Source organism: Harpia harpyja, chromosome 21, assembly GCF_026419915.1.
Source record: "Harpia harpyja isolate bHarHar1 chromosome 21, bHarHar1 primary haplotype, whole genome shotgun sequence".
Classification (NCBI taxonomy): domain Eukaryota; kingdom Metazoa; phylum Chordata; class Aves; order Accipitriformes; family Accipitridae; genus Harpia; species Harpia harpyja.
Genome location: NC_068960.1, coordinates 17082417 through 17103217, shown reverse-complemented (window position 1 = coordinate 17103217; position 20801 = coordinate 17082417). Strand labels below are relative to the sequence as shown.

Genomic DNA, 20801 nt, shown 5'->3' with positions numbered 1-20801 from the left:
ATTGGGGAGCTGCCATTCCCCACGAGTGGTCTCTGGGATTCACTTACACCTCGCAGATCTCTTGTCAGTGTTTTTATCAATTCCAGCACATTCTCAGCCTTACCTGTGTCAGGAGGTATTGGCACTGTTTGAAAGGGTTGTTTTTCTCACTGAGGAGACCTTTATTTCCGTGAAAAATGCCATATGGAGCCTGCGGCCTCGTACGCTCCTTGGCTGGGTGACCATTTGGCAAGGTGAGCGCGTCCGTCCCCATAAATGCAGGTGCAGTTCCTTCCCCTTCCAGAGACCTTGGACAACACCAAAGGTACGTCCCGCTCCCCTCTCCTCCTTCGCCCCGGGACCTCACCTCTCCAATGTCACCTTCTCCAGCTTGGCTTAATTTTGCCGAGACTCTCTGCTGGGACTGAGCCTGGGCACAGCTCACAGGCATCGCCTGAGGTGGATACGGTCCTCTATGGGTGCCTCTACTGGGGAGGCTGCAGAGGCTGCTGTGCCCCTGGGAGCGGGGAGGATTTGCGGGGCTTTGGGCAGTTTGTGGCGTGACCAAATCATAGCATTACCAAATGGTGGCGTTACCAAATCGCTGTGTTACCAACTGGAGAGACTGCAGCATTATGGATGGTAGCGTTTGCGGTCATAGCGAGGGTGCAAGTGGGTAAAGGTGAGGATTTAACTAGAGCAGCTGCCCCAGAAGAAAAAGCGGGCCCGGGGGCAGCAAGCGCTTCCTCGGGTCAGGCTTCAGGTGTGCCAAAAGCTGGGGTGTTTGCCAGTCCTCTCAGCCCATCTTATCAGGGCTTCCACCAGCGCCAGGTGCTCAGGGTGCCTGGGCTTGGGCAGGGCTCAGATCCCATCCGCTGGTGAAATATAATCCCAGGGAGCTGAGCACCACGGGAAATACTTCCCAAATGCCTTTCCCCGTAAGCTGCCCCACTGCCTCAGCGGGGGTCCTGGGAGACTCCAGCGTGGGTGAGGATGGGGCAGTGCTGGGGGAGAGGGGGGCAGGATATGCCAGGGGAGGATGCTCCAGGCGGGGAAGGTGGTGGGAAGGGGTGCTGGGGGGGGATCCATCCCTTGCTCTGTCCCAGCATGGCAGCTGTAGGATCCTTTGGGTCTCTGGCACAGACCCAAGAAGGGATGGGAGAGGCACAAGCCAAGGACCTCGGTGTCCCCGGCTGCTGCCGCCCGCCCTGGGCCAGGGGAGGTGTCTGGGCTGAGTGCAGTGAATGAGGAAGTGACTCCTCTGCATTACCATGAAATGGCATTTGCACCTTTGCCAGTGAATTATCTGCTCCAGCCTCACAGGTAGTCTGACCTCCCTCCCTCCAGGAGGGACAGGCAGGATGAGGCCCTACATGAGGCAGGAGCTGGATGGCTGGGCGGTAGTGCACCATCTCTGGGTCTTGGTAGTTTGCTGGAAAATGGATGCCTCCTAGGAAAACCAGTTCGGCCAGTGGGAATAATACCCTAGTCACGCTGGTTGTCTGTGCCAAATTCCCCTCCCAGCCAGGGGGGCTGAGCCCATCCCTGCCCCACTGCATGCAGGATGGTGGCCTCGAAGCTGGTGCTGTCGCTGCTTGTTGCAGCTCTCCTGCTACACGTGGCTGCCACACTGAAGATCAGCGCCTTCAACATCAAGGCGTTTGGGGACAGCAAGATGTCCAACCAGACTATCGCAGATATCATCATCTCTGTGAGTGCTGGGGGAGAGAAGCAGTCCTGGCCACTCTCTGGTCTCTGGGATGCAGCCAGCTCGGGGCAGTCAGACACTAGTTTTCTTCAGGCATCTCTCCATCCATGTGCCCATCCGTGCATCCACCCACCCATCAATCCACCTGTCCACACACCCCCATTCATCCACCTATGCCTCTATCCATCCACCCATCCATCTGTCTGTCCGTCCATCCATCCATCCATGACTCCATCCACCCACACCTCCATCCATTCATCCCTGCCTTCATCCATCCACACATCTGCTCTTCCCCCCATCTCCATCTCCAACCTCGGGCTATCTCCACTCTTGCCGGTCCTCAGCCAAGAATGGGTGATGCTCGGTGCTGCCCAGGTTCCTCACGTAGAGCAGCCTGCAAGCGAGGAGCTGCTGGGATGGTGGGTGGTAGACAGATGGGTGTTAGAGGGCACTGTGTCACCTCAGGGTTCTTTCAAGACAGAGAACACTGGCATCAGCAGAGGAGGTCCCTCTCTGGGCTCTTGGGTCCCTGCTACCTGCCCCCGTTTCCAGCCTGGGAGCCTTCACAGCCCAGCCCAGGCACCCACAGGTGCCTGCACGAGCAGCTCCCAGCCAGGGGTGAGCAGCTCTGAGCTTGTCCCCCCAGATCCTGTCGGGGTACGACATCACCGTGGTGCAGGAGGTCCGGGACACCAACCTGAGTGCTGTGAAGAAGCTCATGGACCAGCTCAACAGGTGACCCTGATGGCGCAGGGTGGGGGGTGTCTGCAAATGGGATGCCAGGACAGATCCCAGCTGGTGTCTTGCTGTACTGGGGCACCTCTGCCTTGCCAGAGAGAGCCCGATGGGTGCTGGGGGACACCAGCAGCCTCCTCTCACCCTCTCCGCATCTCGCTCCCAGTGCATCCCCACACCCATACAGCTTTTTGGACAGCATCCCCTTGGGTCGGACCAGCTACAAGGAGCAGTATGTCTTCATCTTCAGGTAAGGGATGACGCCAGGGCCCAGCATCCCCTGTGTCACCCGCTGTCCCCCCCTGCAGCTCCCAAAGGGTGGTGGGTACCTTTGGGGGCCCTGGCTGCAGCAGGAGCGGTGCTGGGGGCTGCTCTGCTCTCCTCCCTCAGGTCAGATATGGTCTCCGTGCTGGGAAGCTACTACTACGACGACGGCTGCGAGCCCTGTGGGACTGATACCTTCAGCAGGGAGCCCTTCATTGTGAAGTTCTCCTCACCCACCACACGTGAGCAGAGCCAGCGTTGGGGGCTGCCCGATTCTGGCATGGGGTACCCTCTGTGTGGGGTTGATCCTGGAGCTGTGCCTGCCAGGTGGGGGGTTGCACCCTGGAGCCCAGCTCAGGGGCTCCACTGGGGTCCTTCACTGCTGTGGGGCCTTCTCCCACCCATGGGTGCCCAGGGGTCCTGGGTACCTGTCCAGCATGGCCAGCACTGCCTGCTGTTTCCCACCATGTGCCATTTCCCACCATCTCCCATTTCTCATTGTCTGTCATCTCCCATCGTGCTCTCTCCAGTTGCATGCCGTGTCATGTCTCCAGCTGTTTCCCATTGTGTCCCACATCCCATCACCTGCTACCCACCATCTGCTTCCTTCAGTTCCATGCCATCTCCCATCACATGCCATCTCCCGTCATGTACCATCTCCCATCATGCGCCATCCCCCATCATGTGCCATCTCCTGTTGCCTGCCATCTCTCATCACCTCCCATCTCCCACCTTGTGCCATCCCGACCTCATGCCATCACCTCCACCTCCTGAGAAGCTCCCCAGGGCACACGCACTCTTCTGTTGCTCTCCCACCCCTGTCTCCTTCCCAAAACCATGGCAGCTTGGAAAAACTGATAGGAAACAAGCTGCAAATCCCAAACCACACATGGAGGGATGCAGGTCCCCACTGGAAATTCCAGCCTGGAGGACAGGCAGACCACAAAAAGCCAATGCACTCTTTCCCTTCAGCATGTTTTTCCTGGCTGATAGCTGGGGCTTGGCCCAGGAGCGTCTCCTGGGGTTCCCTCTCCCTTCCTGGGTGCTGCACCCAAGCCGGGGGCTGACAGCCACCTGTCTGGCAGAGGTGGAGGAGTTCGTGATGGTGCCCTTGCATGCCGAGCCCAGCAGCGCAGCGGAGGAGATCGACGCGCTCTACGACGTCTACACCGACGTCATCAACAAGTGGGCAACTAACGTAAGCGGTGGCGGGGAGCTTGGCTCCTCTCTGGGGCAGCTGGGTGGGCTAGGGTATGGCCACTGCACATCCTGGCGGCTGTCCTGGGATGGATGTGTCCCATGGGAAACGTCTCATACCCATCGGATTGGGTGCCATCCTGGCAATGTCTGGGCAGGGATTTGCTGGGTGGCTCTGCTGCCATTACTGGGGGCTTGTTCCACTGTGCTGGGGAGCCCCAGGAGGGGTTTCTTGCTGCCCCTTAAGATTTTAGGGAGCCCTTGGTGCCCCATAAGGTCCGTGGGCAGGGACACAGCACACTGCCCCACAGAACATCCTCCTCCTGGGTGACTTCAATGCCGACTGCTCCTACGTGACCAGCGCCCAGTGGCCATCCATCCGCTTGCGCTCCTTCAACGCCTGCGAGTGGCTCATCCCCGACAGTGCTGACACCACCGTCACCAACACCACCGACTGCGCCTATGACCGGTGGGTGCCATGGTGGGATGTGGGGGCTGGGGGGGGGGGCTGGCGGGTGCTAACACCCCTACGATGCCCTGGCAGCATCATCGCCTGCGGAACCGCGCTGCGCCAGGACATCGAGCCTGGCTCTGCCACCATCAACAACTTCCAGAAGACTTTCCACCTCCAGAACAAGGATGTGAGTGAGGGGCCAGGGCACGTGAGCCCACTGGCACTGGGATCCAACCCACCACATCTCCTGGGAGTGCGGGTGGGCTCTCTGTTCCCCAGGGTGTGCCCAAGAGTGGCCCGGCCCCAACCCCTGCACCGATGCTACCCTCCAGCCTGAGCAATTTGGGATATGCTCTAAATTTTGGGGTTGGAGTGGAGCATTTGGATCCCAGCCAGCCACAAGAGTCGTGGTGGGTCCAGATGAGCTCAGCTGCCTCTCTGCTTTCCCCCCTGCACCCAGGCTTTGGCTGTCAGTGACCATTTCCCAGTGGAGGTGACCCTGAAAGCCCGCTGAGCCCGTCCCCGTGCCGGCAGCTACCAGGATGCCCCAGCACGCACCTGCATCCCTCGTGGGAGCCCACGCACCACCAGTGCCAGCCAAGCTGCCCACCGTCTCTGCAAGGAGCTGCTCTTCAGGGTCTTGGGGGAATGGGATGCTCTCTGCTTCCATTAAAAAATGAGCCTGTTCCAGCCCTTGCAGCTCTGGAGGGAGGTCCCTTCAGCCCCCACCCCACCACCCCCACACCTGAGCCCCCCCATCCCCCTGCCAGGGGCAGCATCACCAGGGCTGGGGTTCCCCTCCCACCATCGAGAGACCGGACCCATGGGGTGGCAACCTCTGCTCCCCTCTGCTGGCAGCAAAAGCAGGGACACTGAGCAGGGCCTGGGAGGATCCAGGCAGGATTTGGCCCCCCTTGCTGGGTTGTAGGATGCTCTTCCACCGGCTTGCAGGGCCACAACCTGCTGGCGCCCGCCTGGCTGCAGGGCGGCTGACAGGGCGCTGACGGTGAGGGTGGGGGGAGACAGGGGACGTGAGTCAGCTCCTGGGGGATTCGGTGCCTCCTGGGGGGGGTTCGGTGCCATCATGGTGCTGAGGGACACCGGACTCATCCCGTGACTGGGTGTGAGGATGCAAAACGTGGCAGCGCACACGAGAGCCTGGCAAGCCCCAGCATGAGCAGCCATTGCCTCCCTGCCCGCCCCGCTGCCGGCACCCCGGCAAAGCCGCCCACTCCCCTGGCTGGGGTGACGCCATGTGCAGGTGCGGGAGATGCCAGCTCTGCTGGGGCTGCTCTGGGTCATCAGTGGGGCTGCTTTGGGTCACCAGTGGGGCTGCTTTAGGTGACAACTGGGGCTGCTTTGGGGCACAAGTGGGGCTGTTCTGGGTGACTGCTGGGGCTGCTGCAGGGGTTTGCAGCTGTCCCCTCTTGCCAAGGCTGGTGGTGCTCAACCTGCCTGTCCCAGACACCCCGCCATTTCCTTCCCTCCCCTCTAATTACACTGTCTGAATCACCCACATTAAGGCCATCGCCATTTGCCGCCTGCCTGGCCGCCGTGCCCCGTGCTGCGACCCGGGGGGCCACCCCAGCTGCAGCACCTCGAGTCCCGTGCGCCCACCCAGCCCTGCTGGGATGCCCCAGCACCGCCGTGCCTCCCTGGCCGCACTTCACCGCGTCAGCACGGGAGCAGCTATGCTGGCCCCACCCTGCCGCCCCGTGGGTTTTTGGTTTCCCAATGTAGGAAGGAGCCCAAAGCCGTGCCAAAACCCCCACGGGGTGTCCGACTCATCCTGCTTTGCCGGCACTTCCATCGGGAATAAAGCCGCCCATCCTGCTGCTGGGAGGGCAGAAGTGCTGCGCACTCAGCAAGGTAAGGACGGATCTGGGCTCAGCACCTTCAGCCATGAACCACAAGGGACTGGGATGAGCTGGGATGAGCTGGGATGAGGAGTCACTCCCTTACCCCAACAGCGGGGACTGCAATCAAGTTTAAGGACACGGAGCAGCCCCGGGTGCCGGTGGCGGTGGCTGGGGCTGGCGGGCGATGGAGACATCCTGGTGGGGAGTGGAGCTGGGCAATCCCAGGGGCTGGAAGAGGCACTGCTGGGTGGATTCACCATGGCAGGATGGGATTTAGATTCCCCTGGGACTGGCAAGCCAGCAGACAGCCCGTGCCAGCTCCGCAGGCTGCTCCGGGCAGTGCCCACCATGGCACACTGTTGCACACCAGGACTTAAGAAGGACCTACATGGGTTTTTTTGCTCTGTCCCCAAATCCAAAGCAGTTTTCCAAGTTCGGCTCCCATCACTGCATCCCTGCGGCTCAGCATCCCTCCTGGCAGGATGGCGACCATGGCACTGGCACTGTTCCTGCTGGCTGCGGCTCTCCCGTGCCCGGCTACCGCCACCTTGCGCATCGGTGCCTTCAACATCCAGGCGTTCGGTGACACCAAGATGTCCAACGAGGGAGTGGCAGGCATCATCGTCAGCGTGAGTACAGCCGGTGCCATGCAGGGATCGGCTGTGTGCTAGGGCAGACCCAAAATGTGGCTCCTGTGCCAGGGACACATGGGGACAGGGATGGGAATGGGATGGCATCCCAGTGCTGGGGATGTCCTGAGTGGATGAAGGCTTGGTGGGGACCAAGGTGGGGCACCAGGCACACTGTGCAGTCCCTCTGAGCCCTCTGTGGGGACATCTGCCCCAGCACCGAGGGACATGCGGGTCCCCGTGGTGCTGCACCCAGCACCGTGTCAGGGTGACCGGCCGGGAAAAGGGTGGGAGACAGTGGCCTGAGCTGGTGGCAGGCAACCACTCACCATCACCATCCCTGTCGGCCTCGCAGATCCTGTCCCGCTACGATGTGGTGTTGGTGCAGGAGGTGCGTGACTCCGACCTCAGCGCCGTCACTGAGCTCATGGAGCAGCTCAACAGGTACGAGCGGGGCTGGGGCCAAGAGCGCCTGCGCTGAGACCCCAGTATTAGCAGGGAAAGCCGAGCTGCCTGAGCAGCAAAAGGCAAAAAAAGTAGTCCATCGGCAGAGGGTTTGTTTTTGGAAAGGGGAATAGGAGAAAAGTGCTGGGGCTGAAGCTTTGAGCAGGCACTGAAAAAGCCACCAGGAATAATCCAGGGAGGGGAAGAGGGATACAAGTGGCACAAAACCCCTCCGAAACCTACAATCCCACCAGAGCACACAGGATGGAAAGTAACTACAGCACTGGCAAGCTCTGTCTCCAAAATCCAACAGGACAGGGCAGAGGTGAGATGGGGAATGAAGGGGGCAGGGGCAGGCAGCCCCCTGCACCCCAAGACCCCGTGAGTGGCAGGGGGACCCCAGGATGGACCCAGCAGCAGATGATGCTCTGAAGCGAGCAGCTCAGGCACCCCAGAAGGAAAAGGAGCTGCTGGGGTGGGCTAAAACTGGCCACTGCAGGGCGGCAGCCCCTTCGCCAGCTGGGTGCTGACCCCATTTTGGGCAAGGGTGCAGGCTGGGGCTGGGTGGAGGCTGCCACTGCCTTGTTGAAAGGCAGTGAGTACTCCTGAGCAGGTACACCCAGCCCACGTCCTCACCCTTTGGTGTCCCCTCCAGCACGGCCACAAAGCAGCCAGGGCAGGGAGGGTGACGCCAGGCTCTGCGGGGCCCTGGGCTGCTCATTAACCTAATTTAGCTTTGCTGCAAATGAAGGTGGGGAGCGTCCCTGCAGAGAAAGGGGTGGCAGGAGCCGCCCCATGTCCTGCCAGCAGCTGGCCATGCCCGAGGAGCAACCCCAGGGTGGTAGGGACAGCAGGGTGGCTCAGAGCCACTAATGCCCACGTCACCCCGCAGCTGGGGCACAGTGGCCCATGGGGACAGCAGAGCAGGACAAGCTGGTGCCAACTCCATGGCCGCCCAGCCCCTGGCCATGCTGAGGCTACCCCAGGACGGTACCAGCCATGTCACTGTCTTGCCTTTGCATCTCTGCAGCATGTCCACATCCCCATATGACTACGAGATCAGTGGCCCCCTGGGACGGGACAACTACAAGGAGATGTACCTCTTCATCTACAGGTAACGGGGCTCGGCATGCTGCCACCTGTCCTGCAGCACTGCAGGACCACCAACACCATGGAGGGGACACAGGGGCTGTGCCAAGCCCCAGGGTCACCATCCCTTTCGTCCCACAGGACAGACGTTGTATCCGTGGTGGACACCTACCAATATGAGGACCCCCAGGATGTCTTCAGCCGGGAGCCGTTCATCTTGAGGGTCTCAGCACCTCACACCAGTAAGCAGGGGGACGAGTGGCCCCAGGTGGTGGTGTGGGGTGGCTGCGAGGCTGACATCCCTCTCCCCTGGCAGAGGTGGAAGAGTTTGTGCTGGTGCCACTGCACTCGGCTCCACACGATGCCGTTGCTGAGATTGACGCGCTCTACGACGTCTACCTGGCCATCATCAGCAAGTGGGGGACTGACGTGAGTGCCACCGGCACCAGGGGTGGCACCGAGGGTGGGCACTGAGCCCTGGGGACTGTTCAACCCACACTGGGTCCCCGCTCTGAGGCGAGCATGCCTGGTGCAAGTGTGGTGGGATGGGGACCCTGCTCCTGCCCTGTCCCCTGCCACAGGGGATGCCCTGGCACCCAGGGCTGACCCCCACAGGAGGGCTGGTGTCAGGGGCAGCCCCATTCCCCAGCCGCCACAAGTCCCCCCCATCTTCCCATCGCAGAACATCATGTTCCTGGGGGACTTCAACGCCGACTGCGCCTACGTCCAGCCAAGCGACTGGTCGGCCATCCGCCTGCGCACCAGCGACATCTTCAAGTGGCTGCTCCCCGATGGCACTGACACCACCGTGGGGAAGTCAGACTGTGCCTATGACAGGTGAGCACCACCACAGCACCACCATCCCTGTCCCCAGCACCCCCCTGCCCATCCCACACCACCAGCAGCCGAGCGTGGGGGCAGGAGCGGGACCCACTGCCCACATCTCCCTGGCAGGATTGTGGTGTGCGGCGCAAAGCTGAAGAGAAGCATCGTGCCAAATTCAGCTGCCATCTACAATTTCCAGCGCGCTTTCCAGCTGGAGCAGGAGGAGGTGAGCCGGGCTTGCAAACCCAGGACTCAAACAGGCACCAAAGCTGAGCTGCCCAGGGCAGCACCAGCTGTGGGGCTGCCAACATCTGTTCAGGATTAGGCAGCCTGGTGCAGCCACATAGCTGCCGCATTTAAGTATCAGCTCAAAAATAGAGTTGAAGCAGCTCTAGCAGCAGCCCGAGCTGGCTCTGGCTGCAGCACGTGTGCCCCTGCCCAGTGCCTGCCTGCTGGGATGCCAGCACAGCCCCTGCATAAGCCATGCACCCCTCACGGGACATGGCAGCCTGCAGCCAGCTAACGGGGAGCTCGGGGTGACGAGGTTCACATGGGTGGAAACAGGAGAGGGGATTTGGGGTCATTGCCTGTCCCCATGGGGAAGAGATGAGATGCACGGGGCTTTTCGTGGCCTTTCATGGGCAGGCGCAGGCAGGACTCCAGGGCTGTGGGGCAATCCAAGACAATCTTCATCCACCCATGGCTGGCACATAGCTCCTGAGTGAGACACGGGGGTCCCGGAGGGCAGGCACCCTCCTGCCAGCACCCACCCCAGGCCACATCTGGGCATCTCTCCACGAGAGGTGTCAAAATTGGAGCTTTGTGTGTTTAGTGTCTCGGTATTGGGGACATTGCATCCCCCTCCAGCAGGCAGAAGGTTCTGGCAGGGCAATCACAGCTGCCCTACCAGCCCTACCAGCACAGCAAGGAGCTCGCTGAACCCCTGTGTTACACCTCCCCACCTCTCACCCTCCTCCAGGCCCTGGCAGTCAGCGACCACTACCCAGTCGAGGTGAAGCTGACGGCTTGAGCTCCTCCCGCGGCCACAGACCACGATCCAGCTCCAGCTCCCACCACCAACCCCCGCGAAGGCGCTCCCCACAGCCCCATCCACAAGCCCTCTGCGTCAGCTGCTCCAGGCCCCAGTCTGGAGGAGGGCCGCAGCCGGCCGCTGGCCGTGCCCAGACCCCCCAGCCCACCACAAACCAGAGCCCAGGGACAGGCCACCAGCCAGGAAGCGGTGACCACAGACAGGCTGGGGAATGAAGCATCCATCTCCTACCTCATCGAAGACTTTATTGACAAATCTCATTTCACAATTAGCTGTTGGACAAGAAGGAGGATATCCAAGGACCGGGGGGCTCAAGCCACAGCAGTGTCAAGACCCTCTCCCTGTCCATTCCTCAGGGAGCTGAGCAGGCAGCTCTCCCCACTCTCAGGAAAGGCAGTGGTGGTGTCAGGCACTCTACGAGGACTAAGGGGAAGAGGAGGTTGGGGCGGCCATGGGAGCGGGCAGCATATCACCAATTGCTGACACTGCAGACAGCTTCGCTGTGAAAGTCTACAGCTACTGCAGCGTTTCAGAGGGTCACTCGAGCTCCTGGGACTGGGCCCCGGGCGGCTGGCTCCTTAGCTCTTCTTCTTCTTCAGCATCTCCATGTACATGCGAAGTGACTTTTGGATGGACTCTTTTGAGACGAAGCTGATGAAGTTCTGAATGTCTTCCTCCCGGTGAGCTACCAGGCGGTCCAACACCGCCTTCCTCATCATGGACTTGGTGAGCTGACGGGCATGGTCTGCGGAGAGGAGAGTGAGGATGGGGAACGTGCATGGTCCTCACCCCTGACCAGCTCTCAGCCAGTGCCACCATGTGCAGGTGCCTCCAAATTGGGAGGTACCGCACACCAAAGGGCTCTTTAAACCAGCAGGGAAAGATGTAAGAAAAACCCACCAGCTGGAAGCTGAACTGGATAAATTCTCATGCAATAAATCATGATCTGTACCGCTCAGTTGGGAAATGACCGATCTACTGGGACGGATGACAAGAAGTTGTGCACCTCCTTCTCTTTGCACCCTTCGGAGTCCAGCCCCCACCCCAATACACACCACCGGGCTGAGGACAGTGGTAACCAAACAAAATTCTCCACTATTTGAAACTGCTCTGGCTCTAAGCTCCCCCAACCCAACCCCTTCGATTTTTGGCAAGACAGTCTGCTCATGCCAAACACAGCGTACAAAAGCCAGAAGCACAGTCCCCTCCAGCTCATCCCGACAACAGGCTCTGGGCCTGTGCCATTCCACACAAACACATGGATGCTGCCGGAGCAGTGCTGGCTGCTGGAGCTGACCGATGCCTCGAGCACACATCTGCTCACACACACACAGAGCCACGTGCAGTGATGCGGCAGCACATCCGTTGCACAGATGTTGCATATGCACTCTCGGTGTGCTTCATCTGTGGTGATGAAATGATGACCAACCCCCCATGCACTGGGAACCCCGAATCGCTCCAGCACCTGTGTGCTACAGACACCCTCGGCTGGACAGACTCCTCCTGGCTCTGATTTAGGGCTCTGGGGAAGGATCTGCATGGTGCCTCCTGGAAGTCAGGAGAGAGCACAGCTGAGACGTGCTCCCCACTCTTAGGGGCTGAGTCATCACTCTAACACCAGGACAGCAGGGGAGAGAGCTGTTTAGTGACCCTCTTCCAAGGCTGGGACTCAAAGTGACAATCATGTGACCCATCCATTTCTGCACAGTTTCATTCAGGTTTCTACAGAAAGAGCAGCTGAAGGGTGATATGTAGTTGCACCTCCTTCCAGTGCTTAGGAGGTGGCACAGGATGGGATAGCTCAGACCTAGCCCAGGACAGTGGAGATCCCTCTCCCAGCCCAGGAACCACGTGCTGCCAGTCACAGAACAGCCCAAACACACATGTGATGTCTGCGCTTGCTGTCTGTCCTCACGCCCCTGTCCCTATCCCCAGCTCAGCAGAGTGCCGAGAGTTGAGCCAGACCACAAAGGCGGACTGGCTGCCACCCAGGCACTCTCACCCAGCCTGTTCCCTTAACTCCATGGCAGCTTTCCTGGGGTAACACCTCCACTGACAGACAGAGATTCAGTTTGTATCCACAGCTCAGACACCTCTGGATTGACTCAGCAGGGCTGGCAGGGCAAGCTGAGCTGCAGCCACATGCCCTGCACACCCAGCACTGTGTCCTCCCATGCGGGGGCACTGGCAAGCCCATCTCTGTTAGCCCAAGGCTGCCTGGACCACTGTGCTGAGCTTTCCTACCTCCCAGCCATCCACACCTTCCCTTTAAAAGGAAACTGTTACATAGGTCCCAGGTACCAGCCCCGGTACCTCTCCTTCCCACCCAGATCAAATCCCCTCTTCCTCTGCTAGAGGTGCCACCCTTACCGGGAACGGCCAGCCACTGTGCCATAACAGCCATAGCCTTCTCCTGGAGCTTCTCCTCTGGCACCAGCTCGTCCACAAGGCCAAACTTGAGGGCCTCAGGTGCAGGGTGGAGGGAGCCCAGCTGGAGGGAGTGTTCAGCAATTCGGTGTCCCACAACATTCACAAATGTGTCCTTAAACCTAGAAGAGATGGGAGGAAAAGCCACGGTCAGGGAAAGAAACACCCAGCAGCAGCTGCACCCAGACAACAAAGCTAAGAGCACACTTGGCCCCACTCCACAGGCACGGGTCTCTAAACAGTAGCTACGAGCTGAGCCACACTGTGCAAAGGCAAGCAGAGCCATTTTCAGTACTATCCCAACAGAGTTCCCCCTTCTCTCCACAAGAGCTGCTCTATTTACCTTCAGTGCACAGGTCACAGCTGTGCCCACTTGCTGTGATGTGAAAGCTCCTTTCCAACAGTACATTTACATGTTCTTAGGGCAACTAAGGACCTGTGCCTTAGTATATTAGTGTCCCTACGCTTTCAGAGATCTCCACAGCTATGGGATTTTGCAGGTACACAGCATGTATCCAGAGAAAAGCATATTCCCAGACTGAGTCTGACCAGGGACATCTACCAGCACTAGTTTTGGAGCTGACTGCAGAGTCAGAGCTAAGGTCCTCATTGGTGAAGCATGTGAGGACATTCTGCAGCCTGAAAGCTTTTCAGACACCTGCAGGGTAGGACAAAGAAACGAGGTGCTGTCTCCCGCAGCTGCAACTACCTGATCACCGACACATAAAACTGTATCTCAGAAGCCAGTTAAACTGATTAATAAATTCTTTGAAGATGAATTCTTTTTAGAGGCCTACACATGACACTAGATGTGGGAGGCACTGGCCTACCAGAAGGGAGCCACAATGCCCAGCTGGGCTTCGTTCAGGCCAATGCTGAATTTGGGGTTCTCCACCATGATCCTGTAGTCACATGACAAGGCAACAAGACAGCCTCCCGCCGGGCTGGACCCCTGGCAAAGAGAAGGAAGGAGTGAGTCTAGGTCATGGTTACAAACGTCCCTGCGCCCCCAGCCTTGCTGTTTCCTCCAGAGCAGGGAAGACACAGGGTGACAGAGCAGATGTCCCCCAAGTCTCTGATTACCTGATTCAAAACAGCCCTAAAGAAGATTTCTGATAGGTTTACCACGGATTATCCTTTCATTTTGCAATGTTCTTTGTTTCTTGCATTTTCCAGCCTGGAAATCTAGTTAATTAATCCGTGTTACTCAGGTTGCAAACCCTGCGGTGCAGATTTGCTACAGCATTATCTTGTAAGCCTACATGAGTTTTTAAGCCTACTTGAGTTTGTAACCCTAAATGCCACAGAAGTAGTTCCGTCCAGGGGCTTTGTAACACCTTCTATCTATAAAACTTCCACTTGCAACCACCTTTGCCATGACTCAGTGCTTGCTTAGCTCTGCACAGGATGCCTGCGGGAAGCTGCTCAGAGACCCAGCTGCCCTCAAAGACAGTCTATGGACAGACACAGAACCGTGAGCTGCCAAAGCAGCGCTGCACTGAAAAATGAAAACAAGACACCGAGCAGGCAACAACCCATCTATGGACACTGAGATTCAGACAGCACTTCCCTGCTGGCCAAGAACCATGGCTGGAGGAGTAAAACCAGGTGAAAAAAGAGCTTATGACAAACTGCACTGCACAAAGCATCGCTGCCCACAGGGCCGAGGACAAGCACTTGCGGCACTGCAGGGCTGCCTCCCATCTCCTCCCCTCTAGCAAAGCAGTTCAACAGCCAAGCAAGTGACCCTGGGTGACTCCTATGAGTCTCGTCAGTGACAAAGCAGCCGGTGGGCACATGACAGGCGTCCTTTGGACTCCTACGCCAATTGCTTGGCTTCTCCAGTACTCGTCTACGATTGACACCCCTCTGGGCTTTACCACTGGCCTACAGCCCTCTTCCTGGTCCTTCAGCCTGGAGGACAAACTCCCAGCTGAGTTCTTGGAGCAGGGTATGGCTCTTGTTGCACAAAACACTGCCAAGGGCACCTCAGCCCCCATCGGCAGGACACGAGTGCTGTGCAAGCTCTCCACGGCAGCTGAAATGCTGCTGTACCCCAGCAGCACCTGCAGCTTACATGGAGCCTGCAACATCCCATGCTTCTGTACCGTCCCACACCCCAATGCGCTGAACCAACAGACAGGTACTTTGCCCAGACATCCCAACAAATACATGCCTGTATTTGTTTCAGCACTGACAAGCCTGATTTTTTGGCTGTCCCTGCTCACACGGTGCAAACAAGCCACAGCAAGTGACAGACCATGCGGGGTGACTAAGAAGGCACTTCTAAAGGACATACATTGACTGCAGCGACTGTCACCATGTTGGAGCCATACAGCCGGAGCCAAATCTCCTGCACAGCTCTCCAGAACTCAGCGTAGTGCTCCGTGCTCTTCCCACACATCTCAGTGATGTCCAGGCCAGATGAGAAGATTTTGGGGACAGCCTGGAATTGGGAAAACACAAACGTCACTTAGAGTCACTGCTCAGGGATGACCCTTTAGCCCTCTAATGCACTCAGCCTGGCAGCCTGAGGAAAGGGAAAGTGCTAATTAAATATGACATAAACCAGAGTCTTCTAGGGTTCTGAAACAATCTCCCCAGTGCTTCCACAGCCTGGATCATCCCATCACCATGGCCCGCAGGGCTGGGACCCTTTGCTTGCAGCACAATTTCTCATCATCAGGGTCCCTGTGTGGGTACATCAGCCACGCTGCACAAAACCTGTCCTGTACCATTCCTAGGAACCACCTTGTAACCACATCACGTCTGAAAATAAACAGTGGCATCTCCTAGCAGCTCCCTCCAGGCAGTTCAAGAGATCTCAAGGGATGTGTCAGGTTTGCAGATAAGCAGTTTGATTTTAATGACAAATGACAATACTCAGCAGTTATTCTTCTGCTAGAAAAGGGCATGGAAGAAAGAGCACAGCCCTTCCAGGAACCCCCTCCCCTCCTTCCAGAGCCAATAAAAGCTGCCTCCCGGCCCTCCCATGCCAGTGATCAGGGAGCCAAGAGACCAAACACAAGCAAGGGAACAGCACCCATGCCTGCCAAATTGCCCCGCAGCTCGCACCCCAAGCTCAGGACAACACATACAGATGCAAAGATCACGCCCCGGCAGGCCCGGTCATTCTCCAGCTTCTCCAGGCTTATGCAAAACTCAGTGAGGAAGTCCAGGCTGAGGCTGTTGACTGGAGGGCTCTTGAACTTCATCATGGCGACGCCTGTGCCATGGTAAACACAGAGACATCAGAACTCCCCATCACGGCAGCATGCGCCCAAGGGAGCTTCACCTGACTCCCTGCTCACCCAAATCGTGTCTTTCCACTCCTGGCTCTTCAAAAAGCCCCCAGATTGGTGGGGACAAGAGCAGGGCCCTGCCTTTGTCCAGATCTGCCCGCAAGCCAGGCTCACTCAGCCAGCGGTAAATCTGGAGCATGAATGAGCATGCGTGCCGTGGCGTGCCGTGTGTCCCAAAGACCAGGCACTTTTGGGGTCACGGTTCCCAGCAGTTCCCTTCTCTCTGGGCTCACTGGATAAGGTCAAGTCTCCAGCTTCTGTCATAGCAAACATCCCATGCCCAGGGGATCACACACCTTTCTGAACCTGCCGGCAGCACTGCCACCCTGGCCAGCACCGCAGGAAGGGCTCTGAGCCCTTGCCTCCTCCCAGACAGCACTACCCTACCCCAAAAGGTCCTCACCGAGTGCTTAGTCTGGGTGCTGCAGCCATGCCCAGGCCAGGGACAGCGTGAGGACTCAGCCAGGGGCCTGGCAGCCAAAGGCAGGCCCTGGGAAACCTCAAGAAGAGGCACCCTTTGTTCGGTGCGGTGACGTGGCCTTGTGACAGCTATTCCTGTCAGCCAGGACACAGAAAACTCCGACAGTTGCTCCCTGAAGGAGCGTCTGCCACTCTACCAGGTCCCCAAAGCAGGGACCCCACAGAGGAGACGACACATGGGCAGGGGACAGAGCACGAGGTCTGCCCACAGTGACAGCTAGGGTTTACCTGTGGCACCCAAGCAGCACCCAGCCACCTGAAGTGCCCATGACCGGTGAGACTCCCGTCCCCAAACGCTTCTCTCTGAGGGTGCTAAGCAGCTGAAGCTGGAACATCCAGGGCTTTGGTGGCTTTCCAGGCCCCAGGCCACATGTGCTGTGGGGCAGGCATGGAAGGGGCCCTGCCTGTGCCCCGCAATGCCCGGTTGGTTGAGGGTGACACCGTAGTGGTGCCACCCGCCATACCTGAGTTCTCATCCAGCTCCACCAGGATCTTGTTGTTGCTGAAGGCACGACACGGGGCGAGCGGGAGGCCAGGGGGCTGCCGGGCGGCTCTGCCCCATGCCAGCGGCCAGCGGCTGAGGGGCCGCACACCTGGGGGCGACAGAAGCAGTTAGGGCCGGGCAGGGCACAGCCCCCACGGGTGTGGGAGGTGCTCCCCAAAACTGCTCAGCGCAGACAGGGTGGGGACACGGGGAACACGCTGACCCACGGAGGGAGGACGTGGGGACACCCTGACCCACGGCAGGGGGACACGGAGGACACCCCGACCCACGGAGGGAGGACATTGGGGACACCCTTACCACGGCGGGGGGGACACAGGGAGGGGCCGCGGGGACGCCCCTACTCGCGTCGGGGGGCACGGGGACACGCTGACCCCCAGAGAAGGGAGACGGAGGGACGCAGGGCCACCTCGCCCGCGGGGCCGGGCGCACCTGACCGAACGATCCGACGGGCGAGGGTCGGCACCGCCGCCATCTTCTGCCGCCGGGTCAAGTGTACGGGGTGGGGCCTCGGCCGCGCGTCACCGCCCCACCCCCCGGCGGGACACGACCCTAGCGACAGGCGGCACTCCCGACTGGAAGCCCCGCCCCCTGCCCCGCCCTCGGGCCTGAAGCTCCGCCTATGGTCGGCGCTGCTGCGCGCGCGTGCTGCCGCCCCGTGGTGGCCCGCGCGCCCCAGGCTGGCTGCGCTGCCCGCACAGTCCTGCCCTGCCTGCACTGCACTGACCTGCCCTGTCCTGTCCTGCCTGCTCTGTACTGCCCTGTCCTGCCTGCACTGCACTGCACTGCACTGTCCTGTCCTGCACTGTCCTGCCCTGCCTGCACTGACTGCCCTGCCTGCACAGTCCTGCCCTGTCTGCACTGTCCTGTCCTGTCCTGCCTGCTCTGCACTGCCCTGCCTGCACTGTCCTGTCCTGCCTGCAGACTGCCCTGCCCGCACAGTCCTGCCCTGTCTGCACTGTCCTGCCTGCACTGCCCTGTCCTGCCCCACCTGCTCTGCCTGCACTGTCCTGCCCTGCCTGCCCCGTCCTGCCCTGCCTGCACTGTCCTGTCCTGCCTGTCCACCCTGCCTTGCATCGAGCATATTAGTCTGAGACTCCCCCCCCCTGCTGCCCTCCGGGAGCTGCCCCGCACGGCTGGGCCCGCCAGGGCCGTGCACCCAGGGGTCCCTCCACACCTTCCCCCACCCCACAGCTCAGCACCCCCCTGCCCGGCCCCTGACCCGGGCAGCCAGAGCCCCGGGGAGCTCCTGGGCCGGGGCCAACCGCCTCCGCAGAGTGCCTGGCCCGGGGCCGCAGGGCTGGGAGCCCCGGTGCTGGCGGCTGCTGGGGCGCCAGCGGTGGCTGCGGATCTCATCATGGTGGAGGCCATCCCGGGGAGGGCACCGTGGGGGCCAGGGCTGGCCCTGCTTGTGCAGGCAGAAAGTGTCCGGCAGCAGCATGGCAGGGACAGTGCTGCCCCTCTGCCTGCTCCTTGCTGCTGCCCTGCGTGGTGCCCTGACCCAGGCGCCGGGGCACGGGGCCCGGCCCGGCCCCCTGCTCCTGCGGCTGCGGCGGCTGGAAGAGCAGGTGGGTGCCCGGGTTGGGGAGGGGATGCAGCCCGGCCCGTGCCAGGGGGGCACTCGGCGTTTTGGGCCGGGGTCGGGGTCGGCGGCGCTGCAGGGGCCTGGCACGGGGGTGTAGGTTCACCCCACCTTGCCCTGCTCCCTTGCAGTTTCACCGGCTCCAGGAGGTGACACTGAACCATCTCCAGAGCATCGCCAGGAACTACAACATCTCTTACAACATCGATGGACGCTTCCGGGTGCTGGCAGAGCAGGCAGAGGCGGCTGCTGCTGCCCGGGCCACCCTGGGCGCTGAACTTGCCCGCCTGGCCACCAGCGGTCGGCGGCTGCACCGCAGGCTGAAGAGGCTGGAGGGGACAGTGGGTGCCCTGAGCCTGCTGCACCACCCGCTCACCCAACCACCGGGTGCACCGGTAGAGGCTGGCACCAAGCCGCACAGCCTGCCAGATGCTGCCCGGAGCTGGGGCAGCCAGCTGGAGTGGGAGCCGCAGGGACGGGTGGCCTCCAGCACCCCCAGGCCTGGGCGCCCGAAGGCAAGGCGGTGGCAGCAACACCGGCAGGAGGAAGGGCACCAGCTGTCGGCCAATGCTGGGGCCAGCGGTGCACCTGGGGAGGATGCAGAGGCCCCTCGCAGTGCAGCACCAGGACACCGAGCTGTGGCACTGGCACTCCCCACCGTGACCATGGTCCCCCAGGAGCAGCCGCCAGCCCCCCAGCAGCCAGGAGAGGGTAGGTACGGGCCCCCTGACCTGGCACCCACATCCCCAGCCTGCCGCACCGGTGCCGTCCTGCTCTTCCCCAACACTTCTGCCGAGCACGTGGCTGTCCTGGGGCCGGGGCCACGCCAGGGGCTGCAGGCACTGTCACTTTGCACCTGGCTGGCCACCCCAGCCCCCTGCCTCGGTGCCCTCCTCTCCTATGTCACCAAGGACGGTGGCAGCAAGCTGGGTGTGCGTAGCCATTGTGGGGACCTCCCTGGCTCTGCGCGCTTCGTCATCGGGGACGGGCAGTTTCGGGAGATCCCGGTGATGCCGCTCCTGGATGGCAAGTGGCACCACCTTTGCCTCATCTGGTCCTCTGGCCAGGGCCAGTACCGTTTCTACGTGGACAGGCAGCTGCTGGCTGCCGGCTCCAGCTTCCGGCAGGGCTATGAAATTCCCGCTGGTGGCTTGCTGGTGCTGGGCCAGGAGCAGGACCACCCCAGCAGGGACTTTGGCACCGCAGAAGCTTTTGTGGGTCACCTGGCTGGCTTCGCTCTCTGGAGCCGGGCTCTCCTGCCTGGGGAGGTGGCCAGCATGGCAACCAGCCAGGGGCTGCCCTGCAGCCCCCTCCTCACACTGGCCAATGCCTCCCTGCAGGGTGGGGTGCGGAGGGTGGTGTGTCCCTGCCTCCAGCACTGCCTGTGACGAGCTTGGCAGCGGGAATGGTGCCAGCTGCCAGCTTTCACAGCTGGCTCATGGTGCCGATGCTGGCACCAGCTGCATCCTCCTGAGGTGATGGGACACCTGGCAGAGAGGGTGTCTCAGGACCGGGGCCACTGGACATGGGGAAAAGGAAAAGGGGCAGCCAGAGGTGGGACCCAGTCCTGGGGCCTGTCCCAAAGCCAGGTCATCAGCTCCTGCCCCCAGAGGATGTACCGCCTCATCGTTCCTATTAAAATGCTCCAGGCAGAGAAGAAGCCTCATTTATTTCTGGTCTTGCTCTTCACTGTAACGCTCGCTGCCACTTACAGCCAGGCAGGAGCTGCTCAGCACAGGCAGCCGGAGCCCCAGGCTGGGTCACACGTGGGTGATCCCTGCCCGTCCCCTGCCACTGCCGCTGTCTGCCACTGAGTCAGACCCGGGGGGCAGTTGTAGCACGGAAAAGCCCGTGACTCTGAGTGAGCCAGAGGTGCCGGAGCAAGTGCCGTCTGTCCCGTGTGCCTGGCCCCACGCCAGAGGGGCTCCTCAGACGGTGCCAAGCTTTGGGCCGAGCTGTGCTGCTCTGGGGGGCTCGGGTGAAGCACACAAAACGCTCCCAAACGGCTGCCCTGCGAAATTCTCTGCCAGGACAGTAGGAGCAGCACCGGCTCTGGCTGCTCCCCAGCCCCGTGTTCCCGGGGTCGGCGGGGCCTTGCTGCCCGGCCACAGCTGACAGCTGGAGGTTGTGCCCGGGCCCGGTGTGGGGCAAGGCCTTGCCGCGGTCCTGCAGCCTCCCGGGCTGCCGTCACCGCTGTCACGCCCGCGTCAGGCCCCAGCGCGGCAGAGCCCGTCCCCGTCCCGTCCCGCAGCCGCATCGGGGGACGCGCTCCAG

At 60.7% G+C, this 20801-nt stretch overlaps 4 protein-coding genes across 4 annotated transcripts; 3 read left to right on the top strand and 1 right to left on the bottom strand.

The window, feature by feature from the left end:
- Window positions 1-920: 920 nt before the first annotated feature.
- Window positions 921-4973, top strand: LOC128134806 (deoxyribonuclease-1-like). Its single transcript, XM_052772955.1, has 9 exons — window positions 921-966; window positions 1543-1690; window positions 2334-2422; window positions 2589-2672; window positions 2813-2928; window positions 3772-3884; window positions 4195-4352; window positions 4428-4524; window positions 4798-4973. The coding sequence occupies exons 2-9, from the start codon at window positions 1544-1546 to the stop codon at window positions 4849-4851; spliced, it is 858 nt and encodes a 285-aa protein (XP_052628915.1). The 5' UTR covers window positions 921-966; window position 1543; the 3' UTR covers window positions 4852-4973.
- Window positions 4974-6620: 1647 nt separating this feature from the next.
- Window positions 6621-10375, top strand: LOC128134807 (deoxyribonuclease-1-like 2). Its single transcript, XM_052772956.1, has 8 exons — window positions 6621-6825; window positions 7181-7269; window positions 8300-8383; window positions 8500-8600; window positions 8675-8787; window positions 9041-9195; window positions 9313-9409; window positions 10163-10375. The coding sequence occupies exons 1-8, from the start codon at window positions 6679-6681 to the stop codon at window positions 10211-10213; spliced, it is 837 nt and encodes a 278-aa protein (XP_052628916.1). The 5' UTR covers window positions 6621-6678; the 3' UTR covers window positions 10214-10375.
- A 78-nt stretch (window positions 10376-10453) lies between these two features.
- Window positions 10454-17499, bottom strand: ECI1 (enoyl-CoA delta isomerase 1). The gene is made up of 7 exons (XM_052773189.1): window positions 17378-17499; window positions 16908-17036; window positions 15760-15887; window positions 14961-15107; window positions 13492-13613; window positions 12605-12783; window positions 10454-10979 (listed from the first exon to the last, which is right to left on the bottom strand). The coding sequence occupies exons 1-7, from the start codon at window positions 17418-17420 to the stop codon at window positions 10813-10815; spliced, it is 915 nt and encodes a 304-aa protein (XP_052629149.1). The 5' UTR covers window positions 17421-17499; the 3' UTR covers window positions 10454-10812.
- Window positions 17500-17994: 495 nt separating this feature from the next.
- Window positions 17995-20330, top strand: PTX4 (pentraxin 4). Its single transcript, XM_052772972.1, is given in 3 exon segments — window positions 17995-18353; window positions 18355-18513; window positions 18659-20330. Coding segments are annotated over 3 exon segments (1467 nt in total). The 5' UTR covers window positions 17995-18302; the 3' UTR covers window positions 19916-20330.
- Window positions 20331-20801: the final 471 nt, after the last annotated feature.

Coding starts and splice junctions, on each gene's coding strand:
- LOC128134807 (XM_052772956.1), top strand. CDS start 6,679: ATGGCGACCATGGCACTGGCACTGTTCCTGCTGGCTGCGGCTCTCCCG. Junction 7,270..8,299: donor CTCATGGAGCAGCTCAACAG/GTACGAGCGGGG, acceptor GCATCTCTGCAG/CATGTCCACATCCCCATATG. Junction 9,410..10,162: donor TCCAGCTGGAGCAGGAGGAG/GTGAGCCGGGCT, acceptor ACCCTCCTCCAG/GCCCTGGCAGTCAGCGACCA.
- ECI1 (XM_052773189.1), bottom strand. CDS start 17,420: ATGGCGGCGGTGCCGACCCTCGCCCGTCGGATCGTTCGGTCAG. Junction 15,888..16,907: donor GGAGCTGGATGAGAACTCAG/GTATGGCGGGTG, acceptor ACCATGGCACAG/GCGTCGCCATGATGAAGTTC. Junction 12,784..13,491: donor GGCATTGTGGCTCCCTTCTG/GTAGGCCAGTGC, acceptor CATCTCTTCTAG/GTTTAAGGACACATTTGTGA.
- LOC128134806 (XM_052772955.1), top strand. CDS start 1,544: ATGGTGGCCTCGAAGCTGGTGCTGTCGCTGCTTGTTGCAGCTCTCCTG. Junction 2,423..2,588: donor CTCATGGACCAGCTCAACAG/GTGACCCTGATG, acceptor TCTCGCTCCCAG/TGCATCCCCACACCCATACA. Junction 3,885..4,194: donor TCAACAAGTGGGCAACTAAC/GTAAGCGGTGGC, acceptor ACTGCCCCACAG/AACATCCTCCTCCTGGGTGA.